The 24,999-nt window shown below is 37.0% G+C and overlaps 1 protein-coding gene across 2 annotated transcripts; it reads left to right on the forward strand.

The window, feature by feature from the left end:
* Positions 1-11,930: 11,930 nt before the first annotated feature.
* Positions 11,931-19,240, forward strand: LOC129347620 (uncharacterized). Of its 2 annotated transcripts, XR_008599805.1 has the most exons (3): positions 11,931-12,199; positions 12,344-19,024; positions 19,169-19,240. XR_008599805.1 is itself a non-coding variant. In XM_055005331.1 (2 exons), the coding sequence occupies exon 2, from the start codon at positions 12,548-12,550 to the stop codon at positions 18,683-18,685; it is 6,138 nt and encodes a 2,045-aa protein (XP_054861306.1). In that variant the 5' UTR covers positions 11,931-12,199; positions 12,344-12,547; the 3' UTR covers positions 18,686-19,240. The 2 variants fall into 2 exon arrangements, 1 of the variants encoding a protein (XP_054861306.1); XM_055005331.1 differs by having other exon boundaries at positions 12,344-19,240.
* The last annotated feature ends 5,759 nt before the right edge of the window (positions 19,241-24,999 follow it).

Consider the following 24,999-nt stretch of genomic DNA (forward strand, 5'->3'; position numbering starts at 1 on the left):
AAGGTTAATAAATTATGGGGTGAAAATGTTTTGGGTTTTTTTTGGACCAAATTGACAGATTGCAATGACATATTCCTTTCACAACATCTAAAATGATGCAAGTAACTTATTTCTTTACGTCATGCAGCAAACTACAAGTTCTTGGGAATGACTGAAAATGTGAGAGGAAATCATATTTTTGAACATTTTTATTACAAAGAGAAAGAAAGATTTAAAAAAAGATAAAAGAGACACCAAACCTAAAATCTGGAGTGGAATTATATAGATTTTTGCACCAAATTACAGATTACAACAACATATTCCTTTTACAATATTTAAAATTACAGAAACTTTACAGATTCCAGCAACCAAGTCCAGCCTGAAACTCCTGGGTGCCAAATAGCTGCCTGTTTATTCTCAACAACTGCCTAAAAAGTGAATTTTATTACACATTTGAGATAAAAACCTGCCTCCAAATGCCCATTGTCTGATTTTCAATGTCTTTATCTTACATCTTGACTAAATTCATGCGTTTTCTTAAGTTTTGGAAAATATAGAGTGAAATGACATATTTTTTTGCACCAAATTGACAGATTACAACAACATATTCACAAATAAGTGTGCCTTTATTCTCAAAAACTGCCAAAAAGTGGATTTTTTTGTGTATCTGAGATAAAAACCTGCCTCTGAATGCACATTTTTGGTTGGATTTTCACAGCATCTTTATTAAATTCATGCATTTTCTTAAGTTTTGTAAACTGCGGATATTTTTTTGCACCAAATTGACAAATTGCAACATGAAGTCCTTTCACAATATATAAAATGTTCTTGGGAAAGAGAACAAACTTCGGTATATTTCATTGATGCCTCTGCAGAACTACTTTGCAGTTGCTAAAAGTGAATCCACCTGAAACCACTAGATGCCAAATGACTGCCTCTTTATTCTTTAAAACTGTCAAAAGATTGGATTTTACTGTACATTTGAGATGAAAACCAGCCTTCCGATGTGCATTTTGGGTCAGATTTTCACTGCCTCTATCCTGCATCTTTATTACATTTGTTCTTTTTCTTTAATTTTTTTTATATCTGGAGTGAAATTATATATAGTTTTTGCACCAAACTGACAGATTACAACAACATATTCACAAATAAGTGTGCCTTTATTCTCAAAAACTGTGAAAAAAGTGGATTTTTTTGTGCGTTTGAGATAAATGCACAAAAAAATCCCATTTTTTGGTTGGTTTTTCACTGCCTTTATCTTTTGTTTTTCTTAAGTTTTGTAAATTGTGTATATTTTGTGCACCAAACTGACAGATTGCAACAAGAAGTCCTTTCACAACATATATAATGTTCTTGTGAAAGAGAATAAACTTCAGTGCATTTCAGCAGCACAAGCCTCAGCCTATAGAATCCAGCACACTGCATGGATGTGGGGGGAAGACGATGCGTAGTGACTGACATTCCATGCGAGGCCTCCATTCTGAAGCCGCTAACAAAGGAGGCATCCGGCGGCGGAGCGTGCCATTGAGATGACAGTCTCGCCCTCGCATTGTGTGACGGGACACTAGATGGCAAAGTGTCTCTGCAGCTCCTAGAGGTCGCAGGGGATGGATGCACCACTAATCTCTGACACTCACACTGGGACGGCGGGGGAAATCAACGTGAACCGGGGGCTTTAGATAACTCCGCTATCCACCAGCGACCTCGGAGCACGGCGACGTCTCCGGGCCTCGCTGTGCTCCGTCGACCGAATCCTTCTTACTGCTCCCCGGCTAAATCCCCACCGCGAACAGGCTGTATATTAATCTGATGTTGTCTTTTTATTGTTTGGGGAATAATGCAGCGGATGATTGATCGGAGGGCTTGAGAGACTTTTATAGCGTCAAATCCGCCTCTTTTTTTTGTCTGGAGATGTGCTTCTCCAGGTGATCGAACGAATCCGAAGAGTGTCTCCTGTCACCATGAAAAAACTACAAACTGTCATCTACAGATTATTGATTGATTTGACGATTTTCATGCATTAAAAAGCCTCCTCCGCGGTAAACCCACATCTGTGCTGCAGCAGCGTCCATCCTCATCCATTTAGCAAGATTTTTTTAAGGTAAAAATGCAGATTTAAACATCAAATCATCCACTTCCGTCCGCCTCACACTGATCCCACCAACATCTCCGGCTCAGGGATAAATAGCAGCCCGACTGTATCTGCCACTGCACCCCAAGAGGGAATATTATCAGGGAGGTTTGTGGTTTCATTGATTTCAAGGCTGCAATCATTCCCATCTGATGTAGTGGGCTGAGGAAGGATAAGTGAGGCTCCACAGTCTGTGAACCGGCTCCGTCTGACAGTAACTTGGAGATAACTTCAGATAACAGTCCGCTAAGTGAGTTAAAGTCCTGAAAGCACCGAACCGCTGCGGCTTTGTCATCAAAAAACACCTAAAAAATATTACTTCATCGCTCATATGAGGTAAAAAGGCCTCTTATTTGCTCAGATTTGTATAAAATGTGTGATATTTCTTCAGGTTTCTCAAATCTGGGGTCTCCTGTAATTAATATTTTGCTTGAAATTGGTTGAGATTTTCTTTTCCAGATTTTCTAAAGTCCTGAAACTACCTGGAGTCGAACTGCTGCCACTTTGTCGTCAAGAAACGAAAAAATTCATTGTTCATATGAGGCAAAAAAGCCTCCAGAACCTTCTTTTTGCTCAGGTTTTTACTGCCCTCATCATGGATTTTTTTTTAAATGCATGATTTTTCTTCAGGTTTCTCAAATCTGGGGTTTCCTAGTTAATATTCTACTTGAAATTGGTTGAGATTTTCTTTTCCAGATCTTCTACATTCAAAGCATGACCCCATTTCAGTTCATAACAGCAAAACAAAGCTTTTCACTGCTTTGTGTCCTTAAATTAATGCTTTTTCTTGAGGTTTCTAATTATATACTTATTTTTTTTGCACCGAATTGACAGATTGCAGCAACATGTTCCTTTCACAATATATAAAATGCTACAAATTTTATTTACATTGTGGAGTAATTTATGTTGTCTAAACCACAGGTTTTTGAAAATGGGAATGGTTTGACAGTAACTTGGCGATAACTTCATAGATAACAGGCCGCTTTGTTGTCAAAAAACACCCCAAAAAATCTAATTTTATGGCTCATTTCAGGTAAAAAAGCTTCCTATATGCTCAGGATTTTTATCAAATGCATGATTTTCCTTCAGGTTTCTCAAATCTGGGGTCTCCTGTAATTAATATTCTGCTAGAAATTGGTTGAGATTTTCTTTTCCAGATTTTCTATATCTGATTTCTTTATACAGTAATTTAGCTTATCTGAACTACAAGATTTTGGGAATAAGAATAAACTTTAGTGCATTTGTGTGACAGCCACTGCAGCCTAAAACCACTGGATGCCAAATTATTGCTTCTTAATTCTCAAAAACTGACTAAAAAAATGCATTTTATTGCACATTTGAGATAAAAACATCCCTTCAAATGCTTGCTTTTTGTCGGATATTCAATGTCTTTATCTTGCATCTTGATTAAATTCATGCTATTTCTTAAAGTTTCTAAAAATTGTGGTGAAATTATATATTTTTTTGCACCAAATTGACAGATTGCAACAACATATTCCTTTCACAAAACATGAAATGATAAAAACAGGACAGATTTCTTGGGAAAGACAATAAACTTTGGGAATCAGATCATAACTTTAGTGCATTTCATTGATGCCTCTGCAGAACTACCTTACAGACTCCAACAGTCAGTCTAGCCTCAAACCACCGGATGCCAAATAACTGCCTCTTTATTTTCAAAAACATTAATTTTTATTATACATTAGAGATAAAAACCTGCCTCCAAATCATCATTTTTGGTCGGATTTTCACTGTCATTATCTTGTATTTTTATAAAATGTGTGCTTTTTCTTAAAGTTTCTAAAATCTGAGGTGAAATTATATACTTTTTTGCACCAAACTGACAGATTTCCACACCGTAATCCTTTCTCAATATATAAAAGTGATTTCTTTGCATTGTGCTGTAATCTACTGCATCTTTGTCATCAAAAAACAACCCAAAAAATCTAATTTCATTGCTTGTATGAGGTAACAAAAGCCTCCTATTTGCTCAGATTTTTATTAAATACATGATTTTTCTTCAGGTTTCTCAAATCTGGGGTCTCCTGTAATTAATATTCAGCTTGAAATTGGGGGAGACATTCTAAGCATGACCCCATTTCAGTTCATAACAGCAAAAAAAAAAAAAGCTCCATCTCCAAAGGGCCACGATGGAAATGATCTCCGTACGACTTTGCAGCGGTGCTGTCAGGATGGAATTTCAAACCATTAAGCAATCAGGGCAAACACAGATAAACTTAATTAACAGTCGCCGTGGCTGAAAGAATTATTTGTGCCGCCATATTTGGTTTTTATAAAGCCTGAATGACTGATGATGCTAACTTGAATTCCCTGTTTTCAGCCTGCCACTGCTTCTCAAATGACTTTTCGAATATGAAAATAAAAGAGAAAGAAGGAAAAAGAATCCATTGTCCCTCTTCATCCGTCATTCATCATGCGTGCATCTGGGTTTTAGGTCAGATTTAATAGTGAAAATAAGCCGCAGACGCCCCGAAAAGCTTGTTGCCTTGATATCTTTATGATTACAGGGAGTTTTATAAATAGGCGAAATGTCATCTGGCGTGAAAATAAACATGATGAATTAATCAGTTGTGCTTTAATGTATTTCTGGAGCTGCTTCCGAGCCTTTACACGTCTGTTAAGTGTGCCGAGCCGGAGCTCAACCTACAAACCTCAGGGAGGATCTTCGTTTGTGTCCTCTGGCGCTGTTCATCACTATTCTGACTGCTTCTCATTGGCAGAAAAAGATCCTGCTTTTTTTCTGCATAGCAACCCCATTCTCTTGCAGGGAAACAGTATAAGTGGAATGCTCTTACAAAAGTCGACCGCACACAATGCTCATTTTATTATGAAAATCTAAAGAAATGTCAAGTTTTGCTTCCTATTATTATTTACACCTGTAACTGCCTCTTTATTCTCAAAAACTGTAGAAAAAGTGGATTTTATTGTACGTTTGAGATAAAGACTTGCCTCCAGATGCCCATTTTTGGTAGATTTTTATTGTCTTTATCTTGCATCATGACTAAATTTGTGCTTTTTTTTAAAGATTCTAAAATCTGGGGTGAAATTATATTAAAAGACCATTTTTTTCTGCATAGCAGCCTGATTCATATGCAGGAAAACCGTAGAAAACAGAATGCTCTTAGAAAAGGCCACCACACGATGTACTAATTTTACTTTGAAAATCAAACAAAATGTCAAGTTTTGCTTCCTAGTGCCACATTTTTAAGAAATTCCCCCTTTTCACTTCAATTGTTATTTATTTGCTATCAATATTAAACTAATGCAGATTAATAGATGAAAACAATGCAATGACTGAATATTTTTGGACTTATTGTCTCTTATTGCACAAAATGGAATCTGTTTTTCCTGGTACAAATGTAGGTTTTATGTAAAGCTATGCAACTTTGGAGATTAATATTTCAAAATTTAAGACATTATAATTTGAATACTGCAGCAGAAATATTTCAGCAAATATTTCCCAAAGAAACTTGGTTTAAAATGTACACTTTTTATCAGCCCTGATCAGAAAATAAATGCTAGAAAAACAACCAGAGTGGATGATAAGGAGATGAAACTCATGCTAGCATCCTTCTGCAAGAACACCAGAAGTAACATCTAAGGAAATGTCAAGTTCTGCTTCCTTGTGCAAAACTTTGATGATAAATTCCCACTTTTGACTAGATGAAAACAATGCTATGATTGAATATTTTTGGACTTTTTATCTCTTCTTGCACAAAATTTAAGACGTTATAATTTCAACATTGCAGCAGAAATATTTCAGCAAATATTTCCCAAAGAAACTTGGGATAGAACTTACACTTTTTATCAACGCTGACAAGAAAGCAAATGCTAGAAAAACAACCATAGTGGATGCCAAGTAGGTGAAACTCATGCAGCATACTTCTGCAAAAAAAGTCAAGGTGCTCTTCACGTGCACGTGCATAAACCCCACGTGCACGTTCAGTTCAGAGGTGCATTTCATCTGAACTTTTCACTTCAATTGCACAAAAAAGGAATATATTTTTGCAACAGAAAAATTCAAGTTTGTTGCAAAACTATCATTGAATGTGTGACTTTGAAGGATAATAGTTCAAAATTTAAGACGTTCTAATTTGAATACTGCGGAAGAAATACTTCCTAAAGAAATTTACACTTTTTATCAGCCCCGATGACAAAATGAATGCTAGAAAAACAATCATAGTGGATGCTACGTAGATGAAATTCATGCTAGCATACTTCTGCAAGAACGCCAAGGTGCTCTTCACGTGCACGCGCATAAACCCCACGTGCACTTTCAGTTCGGAGCGAGCAGCTCTTTGCCTGTAATGAACTTGGGTAACCAGCAGCCGGCTGACAACATCAGCAGTCAACACAAACAATCCATCGCGTCTGCAGCAATAACGCGGAGAGGAAGTCCCTCCAATTTATCTTTATTAAATCGATAGGGATTTGATGGCCTTACCTGCAGCAGAGAGCCGGGGCCCGGTGCCGGAGCTGTAAGTGTCTGGTGCTTTGGGACGGTGGGGGGAAGATCTCTGGTTCACTTGTTGTTTGTCGGGGATGGGGTAGTTTGCTGTGTGGCTGGAAGCGACACTCCTGAGGGCCCACTGTGAATAGAGGTCAGGATAATAGACACAGTCACACAACAAAGACTGATAATCCTGTCTCGCCCCACAGCTCCCGTGTTGCAATCAGACATTTTAAGGGCAGTTAAGTTGCAGCGAGGGGCGGCTGAATGAACTGCGGTTAGGAAAGACTCCCCAGCTCCCATTATGGACAGTAACCGGTGTCAATTCGCAGCAATTAGACCACTCAGATGTGTCAGTAGACAGGCCTCAAATTAATAAATAAATAACGGCCCGACCACAAGTGCTCGCTGATATAGCCTTTTGAGTCATTCGAGTCTCCCAGCAGTCTATTTCAGAGCAGAACACTTAGTCCTTCAGAGAGTGACGAGGTGTACCTCCTCCTCCTCCTCCTCTGTTCATCCTGCATGACCTTTGAGTAGAAGCCGTCCTCAAGTCGGCGAGTTGATCAAAAGCTGCTTCCTGGAACATTTGTTTAACGAGCTGCACATTTTCTTTAAAATCTGCTGAGATAAACAAAACTAAAGGCAACTCTCCTCGTCTTCTGCTCTTAATTCCTACAGTCAGATTTGACTTAAAGGTCATTCCAGAACTGGAGGACATTTTGCATCAAATTTCAAATAATCCATGTACAAAATACGAAAACATGCAGTTGTTGTGTAAATGTTCTTGTCCTGAGACCAAATTTAAAAAAAAAAAAAAAACTAGGAGGAAAGAATGTTTGAAAATGTTTTTAAAATACCAAATGAGTCTGGAGTTCACACTAAAACGTCATTTTTCTCTTGTCTCACCCCTTGATGACCAAATTAAATCTCAAATAAAACAGTTTATGGTTACTTCTACTAAATTTATGGTTAATTTGATGAAATTTATGGTTACTTTTACTACATTTATGGTGCATTTTGTTAAATTTATGGTGAACTTTGCTAAATTTATGGGGAATTTTACTAAATTCATGGTTAATTTGACTTAATTTATGGTTAATTTTGCTAAATTTTTGTTTTGTTTTGTTTTTTCAATACCAAATAAATCTGGAATTCCCCCTAAAATGACATTTTTATCTTGTCCCACCCCCTGATGACCAAATTAAATCGCAAATAAAACAGCTTATGGTTACTTTTGCAAAACGTGTGATGAATTTTGCTGAATTGATGGTTAATTTTACTAAACATATTTATTTTGCTAAATTATGGTTACTTTTACTAAATTTATGGTTAATTTAGCTAAATTCATGGTTAAATTTTCTACATTTATGGTTAATTTTTCTGAATTTATGGTCAACTTTGTTAAATTTATGGTTAATTTTGCTTTTACTAAATTTGTGCTTTATTTTGCTAAAATTATGGTTCATTTTGATAAATTCATGGTTAATTTTTAAAAAAAAAAATTAGTTGGGAGTTCCCCCTAAAATGCAATTTTCCTCTTGTCCCACCCCCTGATGACCAAACCGAATCTCAAATAAACAGTTTATGGTTACTTTTAATAAATTTATGTTTAATTTTTCAAAATGCATGGTTAATTTGACCAAATTTGTGGTTAATTTGACTAAATTTATGGTTACTTTTACAGCATTTATGGTGCATTTTATTAAATTTATGGTGAACTTTGCTAAATTTATGGCTACGTTTGCTGAATTTATGGGGAATTTTAGTAAATTCATGGTTAATTTGACTTAATTTATGGTTAATTTTGCAAAACTTTTGTTTTGTTTATTCAACACCAAATAAATCTGGAATTCCCCTTAAAATGCCATTTTCCTCTTGTCTCACCCCCATTTCTATCAGTAAATTTGTCCTCTTGGTCAGCAGTAACAGCAGCTAAATATCTAGCTTCTACTGCTGAGAAAAAGCTAACATTAGCATGGATTAGCAACCCTGTTACTGTGATTAGAGTAGAGTTAGCAAACAACACAGAAAACATGGAATAAAAATGCTACCACTGATGTGTAAGCTGAGCCAATCAAGCTTCTGATAGTTTATTACCTATTATAGATCAATATGTAGCAGAAAATTGTAAAAGAGAAGGTTTATTTTTCTAAAATGTTGAAGTCCTGGAATGACCCTTTAGTTAGCAGAAGAGACCCAGGACAGCTGCAGTGATGGCGGTGAAGGTTGTTGCCTTGGGCCTCGGAGTAAACAGCAGCAAAAGAGTCGCCTCAGGCTCAGAAACAAACTGTTTTCTGGAGGATCATCGCAGCGTAGAGACGTGACCTCTTAGTTAGGACGGTCTGTTCCAGTCACAGTTCATTTCTTTTCTTTTTTCCTGTACGTGAGCTGCCAGAACATTAAAACAGACGACCTCATGTTGTGTTTTCCTGCTCGTGCACCACATCAAACCCCTGATGCAGACGTTGGCAGCAGCGTCTTTAGGTTTTAATCTATCGCAGGGTGGAGATGAGGTTATAGACGCTGAAATAGTTCAGTGTCTGGAGAGTTCTGAGGCCGAGTCGGGTTTTTGTCGTGTCCCTAAGGTCATTCCTGAGCAGTTTTTATGGTGATAGAACCCAGTGTCCTGCTGGAGAGATGTTTGGTCTAAAACAAGCCTTAGGTGGGAGGTATGTGTTGATTTACACTGTAAAAAATCTGTTTAAAAAAATGTAAAAATCTGATAGCAAGCATACCAGAAAAAAATGGTTTAATAAACAGAATAGTGTAATGTTTATGGCAAAAATCAATGTTCATGTTGATAGTAAAATAATACTTTTGCCTGTTTAAATACAGTAAAACAGTAATTCAACAATCATATTTTGAAAAGGACAAATTGTGATCTATAAAAAAAGTGATATTTTCAACTTGCTTTGTTCTTTTATTAAATAACAGCAAAAATCTGTAAAATATATATTTTGGCTGATATAAATATAATAAAACTGTGCAATTTAACAATCACACATTTTAAAAGAATAAATTGTGAATTGTGGGTTATTTATTTATTTTTTACATTTTTCTCACTATTAAACAAATTAGTTATTTTTACAAAAAAAACATATATCTGTAAATCTGTACACATAAAGTCAGCAAAGTAAAAGCAGATTTAAATACAATAAGACTGTGCAATATAAAGGCCATCATTTACCATTTAGACTTATTTTTTAATGTTTTTGCCCTATGGTTAACGTGCATTTTTATCTAATTTTTTCTGTGATTTTACAGGATCGGAATCAGAAATACTTTATTTAGCCCAGATGGAAAATTGCTTTTATTACAATTGCTCCTATTTAAAGTCACAGTAGAAGAAAAACAAACAAATAAACAGAAAAAACAAGATAAACATAAGTAGAAAATTACTGTATGTCCTAAAAATATAAACATAAGTAGAAAAGTATACATGCAAAATATAAAAATGTACATCGGTACTAGAGGAAATAAAAGAATAAACTGCATTTGAAAAAATATTTATAATTTAACATAGTAATATTTATATATAATTGAACAAAACTGGAAAAAAAATCAGTAATATTTCAGTTTTAAAATTTATTTTTATTTCCGTTTATATACAGAAATTTTCTCCAATAAAAGTAAATATCCATGTAATAATATAATTTTTTGCTTATTTAAATAAAGTAAAAATAATATAATTTTCAAATAAAATGATGTAAAAGAGCAAATAACATTTATAAGAAATACAGATATATTTTTTCTATGTGGACATTATTTACAGTTTTGGAAAGTCTTTCTATTAATGTGCAAATTAAAAATAAAAGAATAGAATTCCTTTTAGATTTTGCTAGACATTATCTGCAAGATAATATCTATCAAAATATTAATTTTAATTTACTAGATATTATCTGTAATTTAACAGAACAGGAGAAATCTGTATTATAACAGTAAATCATGGGAAAAAAATAAATAAATGAGTTTAAAAAATTCCACATAAATGCCACAAATCCATTCTCCTGTAGAACTTCAAATTTTGCAATAAATATATAATTATTTTATTGTCATTAAATGAATCCTGCCAGTCTTGCAAAAACATGCAGATATAAAATATAAATAAATCTAGTAGAAAAAGAAAAATCTATTAGAAAAACAGGTGATAAGAGTCACAGAGTCACCTGTCAGTGGTTCTAATGTTGTGGCTGATTTTATTTTTCAACTTCCTAAATAAAAAGACAGTGAGGATGAATTAGAAAATAATCTTTCAGCCACAATATATGAGCAGATTTGGTCATAAATTAAAGGATGCTACTCTGTGAATATGGTTCATTCCAGCAGCTTTTAAAAACCAACCCAGAACACTGTGTCAGGTATTACTTCTCAGGTTTTAAGTGGCCTTTTTCCACAGAAAAACACCCAAAAAAGACCAGAAATGTCTCTGGAGGCGCTCAATCAAATGGAAATCATTACTGCAGGAGGAAAAGAAAAATTAGAAAAAACGAGGCCAGCTATGCGTTGCTGCTTGACTTCAACCAAATAGCTCACCTTTCAGCAACGCATAAATAATGTAGCAGCAGTCTTTGATCTGCTGGAGGTGAGAACTTCACAAGCGTGGATGCATTTCCAGCGATAGAAGAGGCTCCAGTCCGTCCACATACGTGTCGATGGGCATCACTCTCACAGAAAAACACCGAGGAGGAAAAAAATCCAACAAAGGAGGAAGCCAGAAAAGACAGGAGAGGGTTTTAGAACGCCAGAGGAAAGACAAATACGTTCACTTGTGTTCATACAAGGGTCAAAACTGTGGTTATTCCCATGGATCAGGTGGAAAAAACTGACAATCCAATCCCGTCAGGGCTACGAATGACTAATAGTTTAAAAATATAGACGTTTAGTAGTCGGACTATTATTTTTGATTAATAATGCGGTCAATAAATGTCAGAAAAATCACATTTCTGGTGTAATTTCCTACAGATTTATTTAAAGGTTTGCTTGCTTTTTACAATCACTATGGTCAGAATTTGTTTTCTAACAATTAATTGATCAAAAGTCGTCGCTATGCTGTAAATAAACAGAAATCTTTCTATTTATCACATACATTCCTCTGTAATTTTGCATCTTTGTCTATGTTTGCAGCCATTTTTAAAATTACAGCAACTGTGTTTCATTTATTAGTATTATTATTTGGAGTAAAACCTGAAAAATGCGGTTCCAAATTGATTATTTCTGTTGCTGATGTTTTTTTTTCACTGATGAATTCATCGTTTGGTGTTTGTAATTGCACAAAAGCATCCATGACACATTTTAAAGACCTCGATGGGTGAAAACACAAAGATTTATTCACATTATAACTGTTGAGCTGAATCTCAGGACATGGGACCTTTAAAAAAAAAAAAAAAAAAAAAAAAAAAAACTACACTTCCCAGAATGCACTGGTAGCAGCAAGGAGGGACCTGACACCTGGTGCTTGACAGCTTGACACCTGATCAGTGATCACTGATATAGAGCACCTGGGAAGGACTGGGGGAAGCTCAGCCAGTCTGGCAAACACACTTCAGAAGAGAGACACGAGGAAAGAACAAAGAAGAGCCAAGTCCACTCATGGATTCAGTCCAAAGACGCCAATGGTTGGTGAAATGTTTATTTGTTTTTTATGTGCAAGTTTATGTTAACTGCACTGTATGATTGGTTGATTTAAATGATTAAGAGACTAATATGTAAACTTTTTGGTTCTGTGTTTGATGCTATGAATGTTGTTTCTTTCTTTAAAGGTTTACAACCTATTGAAATACTCTGACCAACCAACTAGAAGGAAAATAAAGTTTTGTGTTGGAAGTTTAAAACTGAGTTGTCCTCGCGTCCTTTGGAGGGAAAGAGAGGTGGACTTAACAGTTGTAAACCACGCGGAGCAGCCTGGCCCTGAGGATAAACGGCTTCAGAACCAGAAATAAGCTGTTGACGCAGAGGAAGTCAAGATGGCGGAAGATGTCCTGGGGAAGTCGGTCAAGGAGCTCAAAAAAGAGAGGACCACTGCAAAAAGCAGCTTCACCAGACAAGCCAACTTCATTTCAAGAGGAGCAAGCAGCATGCTTCAAGTGGAATTAAAGGAGGAATTCACTAAACTTTCAGACTGTTTCAGAAAGATGCTCAATGCCAATGATGATTACCGGATTGGACTGGAGGCTGACATTAAGACTGAGAATGAGGAAGCAGATCTTGATGAACAGCAAGAGGCCGATATTGACAGATCTGTAAAAGAAGGTGAAACAAAGTTAGCAGAAATAAGAGACATTGTTCAAACAAACCTGTGGTCAAGGTACGGGAAGAGTGAACTTGATGTGGCAATCCTGGAAGCAGAAAAAGCCGCTGATAGAGCGGCTGGTGTAACTGTGGAAAGCAGCAATTTGGAGGGCTATGGAGTGCACCTCATTCTCTTGGACAAAAGAGTGAAGGAGGCCATCTCAGCAATGTCAACATGGGAGAGATGGATCCCTGCGGAATTAAAGGATGAACTGGATGGAAGAGTCAAGGATGTGAGAGCATCCTATTACAGCCTTGAATTAAGGAAAGCTGACTTTGCCACTGCTCGGATGAGGGATGAAAAACTCACAGGAGTGAAACTACCACCCCAACTGGCAACGCCCACACCAATGGTGAGAATCCAGCCAATCACTCTACCTATCTTCAATGGAAACAAGAGAGAATATCACAGATGGAGGAAAGACTGGGAAAGCCTGCAAAAGCAGGGAGAGCCATCTGGTTCAATTGAAGTTAAGAAAATTCAACTCTTGGAGAGTGTGGATGACAAAATCTCAAAAGATCTCAGACTTTCCACCTATACCACTGCCAATGACATGTTCAGAGTTCTGGAGAACAGATATGGCAACAAGTTAACCATCACTGTGGAAATCCTTGAAGAGCTGGAGAAGATGCCACATGTGAAGGGGAACCAGCCAAGAAAGGTCATTGACCTCATACAGTCAGTGGAGAAGGCCCTAGCAGATCTCACAGAATTAGGAAACTCTGGAGCCATAAAGAACCCACTGGTAGTTAAATCCATTGAAAGTAAGTTGCCTGACTTTATTAAGAGAGACTGGCTGATGTTCATGGTCGAACCGAGAAACAACGTCACATCAGACAACCACTTTGACATGCTCTTGAAGTTCCTGAAAAGTCAAGAAGAAATACTAGAGAGACTCGAACAGCTCAGGACTGTGGAGAAAACGGAGAAGACAGATCGTTTTGACAAGAAGTACGAGAGAAAGATTGCCTCAACAAAAACCACAAAGAAGGAAAAACTTGATGAGGTATGTGGTGTTTGCGGTGATGGTGGGCACAACAACAAAATCTTCTTCTGTAGAAAGTTCAAAAGACTTAAGCTACCTGAAAAGAAAGCTGTATTGAGAAAGCTGGGAGCATGCAGGAAATGTCTTGGATGCCATGATGAAGATGGATACTGCAGAGACACTTTCCTATGCAGAAACAAAGACTGTAAAAGGGGAGGCGATGCCCCAGACCACCATTTCTTCCTCTGCCCAAAAGGAGAAGTCAAAAGAGGTGAAGAGGAAAGGAGTGGAAAATACAGCAAAGGTGAAAGCACACTGACGGAGGAACAAAAGCAGATCTTGTCTGAACTTACCCCAGAAATGGCAGATCGATGCAGGAAAGCTTTTACCAACACCAACAAGACCACGGGGACATTCGATGCTTCAGGCCAGTCTGACCTACTGCAGAGAAATGGGCTCGCTGAACTTCCTGTCATTATGATGTTGATGCAAGTCACTGCAAATGCAGGGCAGAAAATTGGGACTTTAATTGACCTTGCTTCAGATACAAACTACATCACCCATAAGGCTGCTGAAAGACTGAGGTTAAGAAATGAGAAGATAACCTTAGTTGTGCATGGAGTTGGTGGAATGACCATGAAGGTGAACACACAAAGGTATCTCCTCAAAGTCAGAGTCAAGACTCCTAAAGGAACAGAGAGAGCTCATGAAATGGTCTGCTACGGCTTGGATGAAATCGCCAGAGTGCATCAAGTAATTGAACCTGAGCAATTGAAAAAATTCTTCCCAGAAGTCAAACTTGAAGAATTGGAAAGGCCAGAAGAGGTTGAACTTCTCATTAGCCACCGAGAGGGAAGGCTCGCTCCCCAGAGAGTGAAAGTCATTGGAGACCTCGTCTTGTGGGAGGGTCCATTGGGGAAAACAGTGGGTGGAGCGCATCCCGACTTGTTTGAAGAAGTGGAGGTGGCAGCATATGAGTCCAAGACACACTTTGCTCGCTCCATGAGGACAGCAGCTGTCAAATATCAAGAACTCAGAATTCATTCGACTGACATAGCCCAGCTACAGCAGGAGGACATGGCTCAGACCAAATTCACAGCTTCCAGTAACCGTAACTTCCTTGAGTGGTGGCACTGGGACAGCATCGGCGCTGCTTGTGAGCCAAGATGTGGAGGATGCCGATGTGGAAACTGTCCACCAGGAGGAAAAGAAATGACCCTGGCAGAGGAGATGGAGCTTGATGTCATTAAAAGAGGCCTCACCTACAGAAAAGGAGATGCTCACACACCATCTCCACACTGGGATGCAAAGTATCCTTGGACAGTAGATCCAGCCTCTCTTCCAAATAACAAAGGTGCAGTCCAAGCTTGTTTCTTAAGGATGGAAAAGCAACTGAGCAGGGAGCCAGACTGGAAAGTTGCATATGCTACACAGATCCATGAAATGGTGGAACGAGGTGCGGCCATACAACTCACCAACGAAGTCATGGACCAGTGGAACGGACCAGTGTGGTATGTAAGCCACCTGGTGGCACCAAACCCTCATTCAGTGACAACACCAGTTCGTATTGTATGGAATAGTAGCCAGAAGTACAAAGGCGTGAGCATGAATGATCTTCTTCTGAAGGGACCAGACGTCCTCAACCCTATCAGAGCTGTTTTGCTGAGGTTCAGAGAAGGAATGCATGCAGCTCTAGGAGACATCAAAAAGATGTACAACTCTGTATGGCTGGAGGATCGCGAGATGCATCTTCACAGGTTCCTCTGGAGGGCCAGCCCAGATGAAGAGATAAGTGAATATGCAATTACCAGAGTCAATATAGGAGACAGACCGGCTGGTTGCATTGCTCAGGTGGCCATGAGGGAAACAGCCAGCCTGCCCAACTTTGTTCACTTGGAGGTTGAACGCAGAGTCATTGAAGAGGACAGTTATGTGGATGACCTTTTAACCTCCCACAATGACTTAAACAAACTCAACAAAATCACAGCAAATGTTGAAGAGATCTTGAAGGCTGGTGGTTTCTTCCTCAAACCATGGGTCCGGTCAGGGCAGAGTGGGAGGCAAGGGATAGAGACAGAGGCTCTAACAAAGAAACAAGATAGAACCTTTATTCTTCCAAATCAAATGAGGGATGAAGACAACAAAGCTTTGGGCATTGGCTACCAAATTGATGAAGACAAGCTCTACATGTTAACCTCAGTTAACTTTTCCAAAAGAAAGAAGAAGATGAGGATTGGAAAAAATCTTCTCAAAGAGGAGGTGAGAACTGAGACACCTAATCCACTGACTAGGAGGGCTCTCTTAAGTCAAGTGGCTGGACTGTATGACCCAATTGGCTTAGTTACACCTGCCAAACAGAAGGGAGCAATTCTTGTTAGAAAGGCATTCCAAGAGGGAAGGGGTGGCAAGCTAACCCAAGAAACCTGGGACCAACCTCTTTCAAACAGTCTCAGAGAAGAAGCCATACAGCTTTTTGAAGAATATGTGCAGCTTGGACAGGTAAAATTCCACAGAAGCCTCACGCCAGCTGACTGGAAAGGAAAACCTTGGGGCATCACATTCTCAGATGGAAGTGAAAAAACCTATGGAGCGGTTATGTACATAAGATGGGAGACAAGTCAAGGCACTGAAGTTCGATTGGTGGAATCAAAGGCCAAGCTGACACCTCTGGATCAGAAGGGAGAAGCTGTAAAAGCTGAAATCTGTGGTGCTGTCTTCGCTGCCAGGATCAGGAAGTATGTGGAAAAACATGCTCGAATGAAGATCGAGAGATGGTTCCATCTACTTGACAGTCAAACAGTCTTAGGAGCCATTCAAAGAGACAGTTATGGGTACAAAACCTTCTTTGCAAATAGAGTGGGTGAAATCCAGAAGGCTGGACCAGTGCAAGACTGGTGGTGGGTCCGTGGAGAGATGAACATAGCTGATCTCATAACAAGAGGAGGCACTCCTGAAGATTTGAAGGAGGATTCCATATGGCAAAATGGACCAGAGTTCCTGAAGTGGCCTGTGGAGGAGTGGCCTATAAAATCAGCTGGTGAGGTCGCAGCTCATGCCAGGGAAAGTGTAAACAAGCTTCAGAGGAAGGCTTTCTCAAGTGCGTTAACAAGAGCTCAAGCAAGGAGTCGTCAGCAGAAGGAGGACCTACAAACCACTCAAAGTCAAAAAAGTGAAGCCCAAGAGGAAAAACCTGTGGTAAAACCAACTCTTCTTCTAAGAAGGAAGCCCACTGGCTGGGTTAAAGATACTGTGGAAGTAAGAAGATTCAGCAGCCTGTCCAAACTGGTGAGAGTCGTCGCCTGGGTTTGCCTAGCTGCCAAGCAGTGGCTGAAGAGGAAGTGTCGGGCCCCAAAACAGTCAAAGTGGGAGGAAACATCACCCAAGCAAGCTGTGCTGACTGTCAGCGAACTTGAAGATGCACTCAATGACATCTTCCTTGCAGCTCAAGAAGGTGCAGTTTTTCCTGACACAACGCTAAGCAGATTAGCGGTATACAAGGATGTAAACTCTGGACTGCTAGTTTGTGGAGGCAGAATTCAAATGTTCAATGAAGATAAGACGGCAGTACCAGTTTTACCCTTTGAAGCATGGGTGTCTACATTGCTGGCACAAGAATCCCACAAAGCAAACCACGAGGGAGTGGCAGGAACTCTTCTCCGGATGAGGAAGAAAGCCTGGGTGATAAAAGGCCGAAGACTTGCTAAGAAAACGGTTGACAGCTGTGTGGTCTGCAGAAAACATAAGGCAAAACAGTGTCAACAAATCATGGCTGACCTGCCTCTGGAACGAACTGGCCCAGCTGCACCTTTTGAATTCACCACCATGGACCTGTTTGGCCCTTATGAAGTTAAAGATGAGGTCAAGAAGAGAACTAGACTCAGAGTATGGGGAATCGTCTTCTGCTGCATGGCTTCCCGAGCCATACACACTGAAGTGGTGAGTGACATGTCATCAGAAGGATTCCTGCTAGCCTATCAAAGATTCACTTCACTGAGAGGACACCCAAGGAAACTCTGGTCAGACCCAGGCACTAACTTTGTAGGGGCCAAGCCTGCTCTGGAACAGCTTCACAAGTTCCTTGACCGACTAAACAAGTATGAACTTGAAGACACAGCTGCCAAACATGGAACAGAGTGGTCTTGGAAGATCCACCCTGCAGACTCCCCGCATAGGAATGGTGCAGCAGAGGCAGCTGTTAAAGTAGTGAAGCGGGCATTAAGCAACCTTGGTGGAGATGGCGTTTTTTCATGGGGAGAATTCCAAACGTTCCTCTTCATGGCAGCCAACCTTGCAAATGAGAGACCCATTGATGCAAGAACTCAAAGCAGAGAAGACTGTATAGAGTACATCACACCAAATTCTCTGCTTTTAGGACGTGCAAGTCCAAAGGGAGACCCTGGAGATTTCCAGTTTGAAGGCTACCCCTACAAAAGACTTCAAAGTATCCAAGCGGAAGTAAACAAATTCTGGAGGAAGTGGAGCCAATTGGCTGGCCCTAATCTGTTCATAAGGAACAAATGGCACACCGAAAATCGAAACGTTGCTGTTGGAGATGTGGTCTGGTTGGCTGACCAAAACGCCTTGAGAGGACAGTACAAGCTGGCTAGAGTGGTCAGTGTTAATGCTGACAGCAAAGGCATTGTAAGAGATGTGCTTGTGAAGACTTTTCCCAGCTATCCTGTTCCCATCACAAAGCCAAATGACAAGAAAGGGCCCACAAAGGAAAAAAGTGCAAGAACCAAGAGGCTTCAGACGAAGATCCCAGCCACAATTCTTCATAGAGATGTCAGACGCCTTGTCATTCTACTTCCCACTGAAGAACAATGAGAGGTGTAAAGGACTTGTGACCTCGCTGAGTTTGGAAAAACCAGGAGGTCAAGTGGGAGGTGTTGAGCTGAATCTCAGGACATGGGACCTTTAAAAAAAAAAAAAAAAAAAAAAAAAAAAAAAAACTACACTTCCCAGAATGCACTGGTAGCAGCAAGGAGGGACCTGACACCTGGTGCTTGACAGCTTGACACCTGATCAGTGATCACTGATATAGAGCACCTGGGAAGGACTGGGGGAAGCTCAGCCAGTCTGGCAAACACACTTCAGAAGAGAGACACGAGGAAAGAACAAAGAAGAGCCAAGTCCACTCATGGATTCAGTCCAAAGACGCCAATGGTTGGTGAAATGTTTATTTGCTTTTTATGTGCAAGTTTATGTTAACTGCACTGTATGATTGGTTGATTTAAATGATTAAGAGACTAATATGTAAACTTTTTGGTTCTGTGTTTGATGCTATGAATGTTGTTTCTTTCTTTAAAGGTTTACAACCTATTGAAATACTCTGACCAACCAACTAGAAGGAAAATAAAGTTTTGTGTTGGAAGTTTAAAACTGAGTTGTCCTCGCGTCCTTTGGAGGGAAAGAGAGGTGGACTTAACAATAACAGCAATGTAAAACTCGCTTTAGTTCAGGTTCCACATTTAGCTCAATTTGAAGACAAATAAAAGAGACAAAAAATAACAAAAATGAGACAAAATATTACAAAAATGAAACACAAAACGACAAAAGAACAATGAGCAATCTGGTATTTTACTTTCTGATCAAAACAACAAAAGTAAGACAAAAGATGACAAACAACACAAAACTAAACAAAAAAGAGACAAACAACACAAGCGAGAAAAAAATACAAAACGACACACAAGACAACGACTAAAGCGAAACACAAAACGACAAAAAACACAAGTGAGACAAAAAGGAAACACGACAAAAACATGAGACAAATGACAAAATTCAGAGAAAAAAGACTAAAACAAGACGAAACATTTTCAAAAATGAGACACAAAATGACAACAAATGAGACAAACAACACCAAACAAAACAAAAAACAGACAAAACATTCAACAAAAATGTTACAAAGTGACAAAAAATTGGTACAATAAAAAAGAGACAAAAAAATTACACAAATAGGACAAAAAATGACAAAAACGAGAAACAAAACAACAAAAAATAGACAACCGACACAAGCGAGACAAAAAAACACACAAAACAACACAAACGATACACAAGACAACGAATAAAGCGAAACACAAAACGACAAAGACACAAGTGGGACAAAAAGGAAACACGACAAAAACATGAGACAAATGACAAAAGTCAGACAAAAAACATCAAAAACGAGACAAAACATTTTTAAAAATGAGACACAAAATGACAACAAATGACACAAATGACACCAAACAAAACAAAAAACAGACAAAACATTCAACAAAAATGCTACAAAGTGACAAAAAATTGACACAACAAAAAAGAGAAAAAAAATTACACAAATGAGACAAAAAATTACAAAAGCGAGAAACAAAACAACAAAAAAATAGACAACACAAACGAAACAAAAACACACACAAAACAACACAAATGATACACAAGACAACCAATAAAGCGAAACACAAAATGACAAAGATAAGACAAAAAGACAAAAGTATCACAAAAATGAGACACAAAACGTCAAAAGAACAATGAACAATCTAGTATTTTACTTTCTGATCCAAACAACTTGTCATGGTCTAGAAATTATTTTAAATTTATAGTTTTACTAATTTACAATCTGCAGTTAATGTTTTCTCTGGAATTTTTACACTTTGAGGGCCGGATTGGACCCTCAGGAGGGCCGCTTTTGGCCCACGGGCTGCATGTTTGACACCCCTGCATTATAATGAATTAGTATTAATATGTGTTGATTGTTGTTGCATATATACAGTGAAATTGACAGTGCAGCTCTCATCTGTGCAAAAGAGCAGTAAAAAGAGCTTCTAAATATCATGTAAAATGCCCTATTCCCTTATAAATGCATTAAATCATCACTTTAAACTAAGACAGCTGCAGATATTTGGATCCACAAACATTTGTACTTAAATCCATTAAAAGCTAATCCATTAATTGTCCAGTTGCCTTGGTTTCATTTCAGTTTTGATGTTGAATTGGACATATGTAATACTGAAAACAGTCCTAAAAAGACAGGTGGGGTTATTTAATGTATTATCTAACAATTAATTGATAAAAAGTCGTTGTTATGCTGTAGATCCCAGCTTTTTGCATCCAAGTATTTGCAGCTCGCTGATGATTTAGTGCATTTATAAGGGAATAGTGCATTGTTTTTACGGTGTTTACATGATATTTAGAATCTCTTTTTACTGCTCTTTTGCACAGATGAGAGCTGCACTTTCAATTTCACTGTATATATGCAACAACAATCAACATATATTGATACTGATTCATTATAATGTGAATATACCTTTGTGTTTTTACCCACAGAGCTCTTTAAAAATGTTTCATGGATGTTTTTGTGCCACTACAAAAACAAACAATGATCAGCAGTGGAAATGATCAATTTTGAACCTTATTTTTTCAGGTATTGCTCCAAACAACAATCCCAATAAATGAAACACCGTTGCTGCTACAATGCAAAATTACAGAGGCATGCATGTGAAAAATACATACATTTATGTTTATCTACAGCATAGCACCAACTTTTGATTAATTAATTGTTAGAAATACATGTGATAACTCCATCTGACTGCTTTAGTGTCGTTTCAGTTTTTGAGGTTGAATTGGACCAATTTAATACTGAAAACAGCCCTAAAAAGTCAGGTGGCTCCTTGAAAAGCGATAATATTTGAATGAAAGCCACTTTTTGTCCACATTAATGACATCTCTCTGCAGCTCTTTCAGCTATAGTGGTAGTATAGTGGACACTTGAGGCTGTGATTCCTTCAGAAATCACAGAAGCCTGTAAAAGCCCTTCTTCTGTTCCTGGACGGTCAGAGGAGAGAAAAAGAAGGAAAAACACAGTAAAGTGAGCACACAAAGCACCTCTTCTTCTTCTTCTGAGAGGTCAAAGCGAAGACAAGTCTCCCCTTTTCACAACATGAAAGCCTGGTGTGACTTTAACCAAACGGCGTGAAACGAAGGGTCACCGTGGAAAAATGGCGAAATTACAAATAGCTCAAATTGCCTCTCATTTCCATTTTCAGATTCAAGCAGCAGTAATGGCTCAACCTTCACCGAGGCGGTTTGTTTAATCCTCATTCACACCACTGATGTTCAGCTCACACGCAAATACTTCATGTTAAACCACACTGTAAAAAAAAATGAAAAAATTGTTTTACAGTAAAATTCCAGCAGCTGTGGTTTGCCAGAATGCTGCTGTAAAATTACAATAAAACATTTTCTTCATTTATTTAATTGTATTGGACATGTAGCTGCACTACTGTGATTGTATATTCTTTTCTAGATGTGTAAATATCTGTATATATTTTTATTAATTTTATTATTATTATTATTATTATTATTATTATTATTATTATTATTATTATTATTATTATTATTATTATTAATAACAACAACAATAATAATAATAATAATAATAATAATAATAGTAGGAATTTTAATTTTATTTATCTTCTTCATCTATAGTTCTTTTATAATTTTTATTTTGTTTTTAAAAAATTGCTTTATTCCATATTTTAGTTTTGAAAAAAGTTTTAAAAATGTTGTTTTACTTGAAAATTTACATAAAAATACCTATAAAAGTTTGTGTGACCTATTATAAAAATTACAGCATTTTTTTCATTATCAGCACAACAGTTGATGTATTTAACATTTAATATGCATATTTTTAGCAATTAAATATGTGCAAAAATTGCAGTTATAGCTGCCATAAATGTTAAACCATATTATTAACACAGAAGTACAAACTGTATTTTTTACATGAAAAAAAAATGCAAAAATCATCATGTTACTTGTTCTAAACATTACGGCATGTTTCCATTATCAGTATGTACATTTAACTGTGAAAAAATTGCATTCTTTTCAAGAAATAAATGTAGAATTAACAGTTATAATACAGCATTTTTCCATTAAATAACTGCAACAGTAGGGATTTTTTTTTTTTTAATGACAGATTTTATGTAAACTGTGTCAAACTGTTTTAGAGCTTACAGATTTGTACTGTAAAATTTACAGACATTTTTTTCCAGAGCACGCAGCAGAATATTTTGTTTGATTCATTGTGAAATATCCACAGGAGCAAATGTATCTTCAGCTCGGTTCTGTTGCAGGAACAGAGAGGAACTTATTAGCAGAAGCTCCCTGGTGGCTGAACTTTCATGGAAAAAGGAAGAGAGGCTCCTCTTCTTCTTCTGCTTCTTCAGAGCTGGCTCTAATGCCGTGAGCATCCTCTGCTGGTAAAGCCACACTTCAAACAGGCCGGCCCTAATGAAAGCCACCACAGAGGCCCTATTCTAATTAATACACAACCTGCATGAATAACCCACACCAATGCAGTGCTCGGTCTGACGCCGTAATCGCATCTTACGCCGCAGAATACGCTAATGAAGAAATGCATAAAAGAGTGGGAGGTATGCAGATGACAGGGTGTAAAACATCTGCTTTTACGCAGGTTTTATTTTTCCCTCAGCATCTGCAGCAGCAGGGGAAATAACTGCAGGCATTATGGATGAGCCCTTCAGTCTCAATGTGCTATTAGCAGTAAATAAAGTGATTGAAACTGTCACCAGATCAGGTGGAAAACCTTGAAAATCCAATTCCATTAGGGCCGCAAATAACTAACGGTTTAAAAATAACATATTTTTTAGTCCGACTCTTATTTTCTTCATTATTCAATTAATAATACGGTCAATAAATGTCTGTTGTAATTTAGGAGATTTATTCAGATGTTTGTTTTATTCGACCGTCACTGAGATTCCAGTTTACTTAAATGTGACTAATAAATTTATTTTCTAACAATTAATTGATCAAAAGTTGTTGCTATGCTGCAGATAAACATAAATCTTTATATTTTTTAGATGCATTCCTCTGTAATTTTGCATTGTTGTCTATGTTTGCATGTGTTTTTAAAATTACAGTAACGGTGCTTCATTTGTTGAGAGCAAAACCTGAAACATAAGGTTCAAAATGTATTATTTCCATTCCTGATCATTTGTTTTCATTGATGAATTCATTGTTTGGCGTTTATAATGTCATAAAAACATCCATGTAGAAAAATATGTACTAAAAATAGAAATATAAGTCGAAAAATATGAGTTAAAATAGAAACATAAGTAGAAAAACATGACCTACAAATATAAAACATAAGTAGAAAAATATGAGCTAAAAATAGAAACATAAGTAGAAACCTGAGCTAAAAATATATATAAAAAATATTTGTAGAAAAATATGTAGTAAAAATAGAAACATGAGTAGAAAAATATGCTTGAAAAACATAAACATAAGTAGAAAAACATGGGCTAAAAATATAAACGTAAGCAGAAAAATATAAACTAAAAATAGAAAAAATCAGTACAAAAATAAAAAATGAAAATATTTTTAAAAATAAGTTGAAAAATATGTCCTAAAAATATAAACATAAGTACAAAATATGATGGCAAAATATAAACACAAGTAGAAAAATATTACCTAAAATCATAAAAAATAAATAGAAAAATATGAGCTAAAAATAGAAACATAAGTAGAAAAATACGCTTGAAAATTTTAAACATAAGTAGAAAAACATGAGGTAAAAATATCAAGAAAAAGCAGAAAAATATAAACTAAAAATATAAAAATAAGTACAAAAATAAGAACTAAAGATATTTATAAAAAGTAGAAAAATATGAGGTAAAAATATGGACATAAGTAGAAAAATGATATAAAAATATAAACATAAGCAGAAAATATGAACTAAAAATATAAACAGAAGTAGAAAGACATGACCTACAAATATTAAAAAATAAGTAGAAAAATGTCCTAAAAATATAAACATAAATAGAAAAATATGAGCTAAAAATATAAATATAATTAGAAACATCCATCCTAGAAATATGAACATAAGTAGAAAAATGAGCTAAAAATAGAAAAATATTTCCCAAGTATAAATGTAAGTAGCAGAAAAATATGAACTAAATATTTTAAGTAAGTAGAAAAATATGCTCTAAAAATATCAACATAAGTAGAAAAATATGACACAAAGACATATTCACATTATAATGAATCAGTATCAATATATCTGTATTGTTATTGTGTAAACACAGTGAAATTGAAGCTCTAATCTGTGCAAAAGAGCAGTAAAAAAAAGCTTCTAAATATCATGTAAA

The sequence above is a fragment of the Amphiprion ocellaris genome, chromosome 2 (assembly GCF_022539595.1).
Source record: "Amphiprion ocellaris isolate individual 3 ecotype Okinawa chromosome 2, ASM2253959v1, whole genome shotgun sequence".
NCBI lineage: Eukaryota > Metazoa > Chordata > Actinopteri > Pomacentridae > Amphiprion > Amphiprion ocellaris.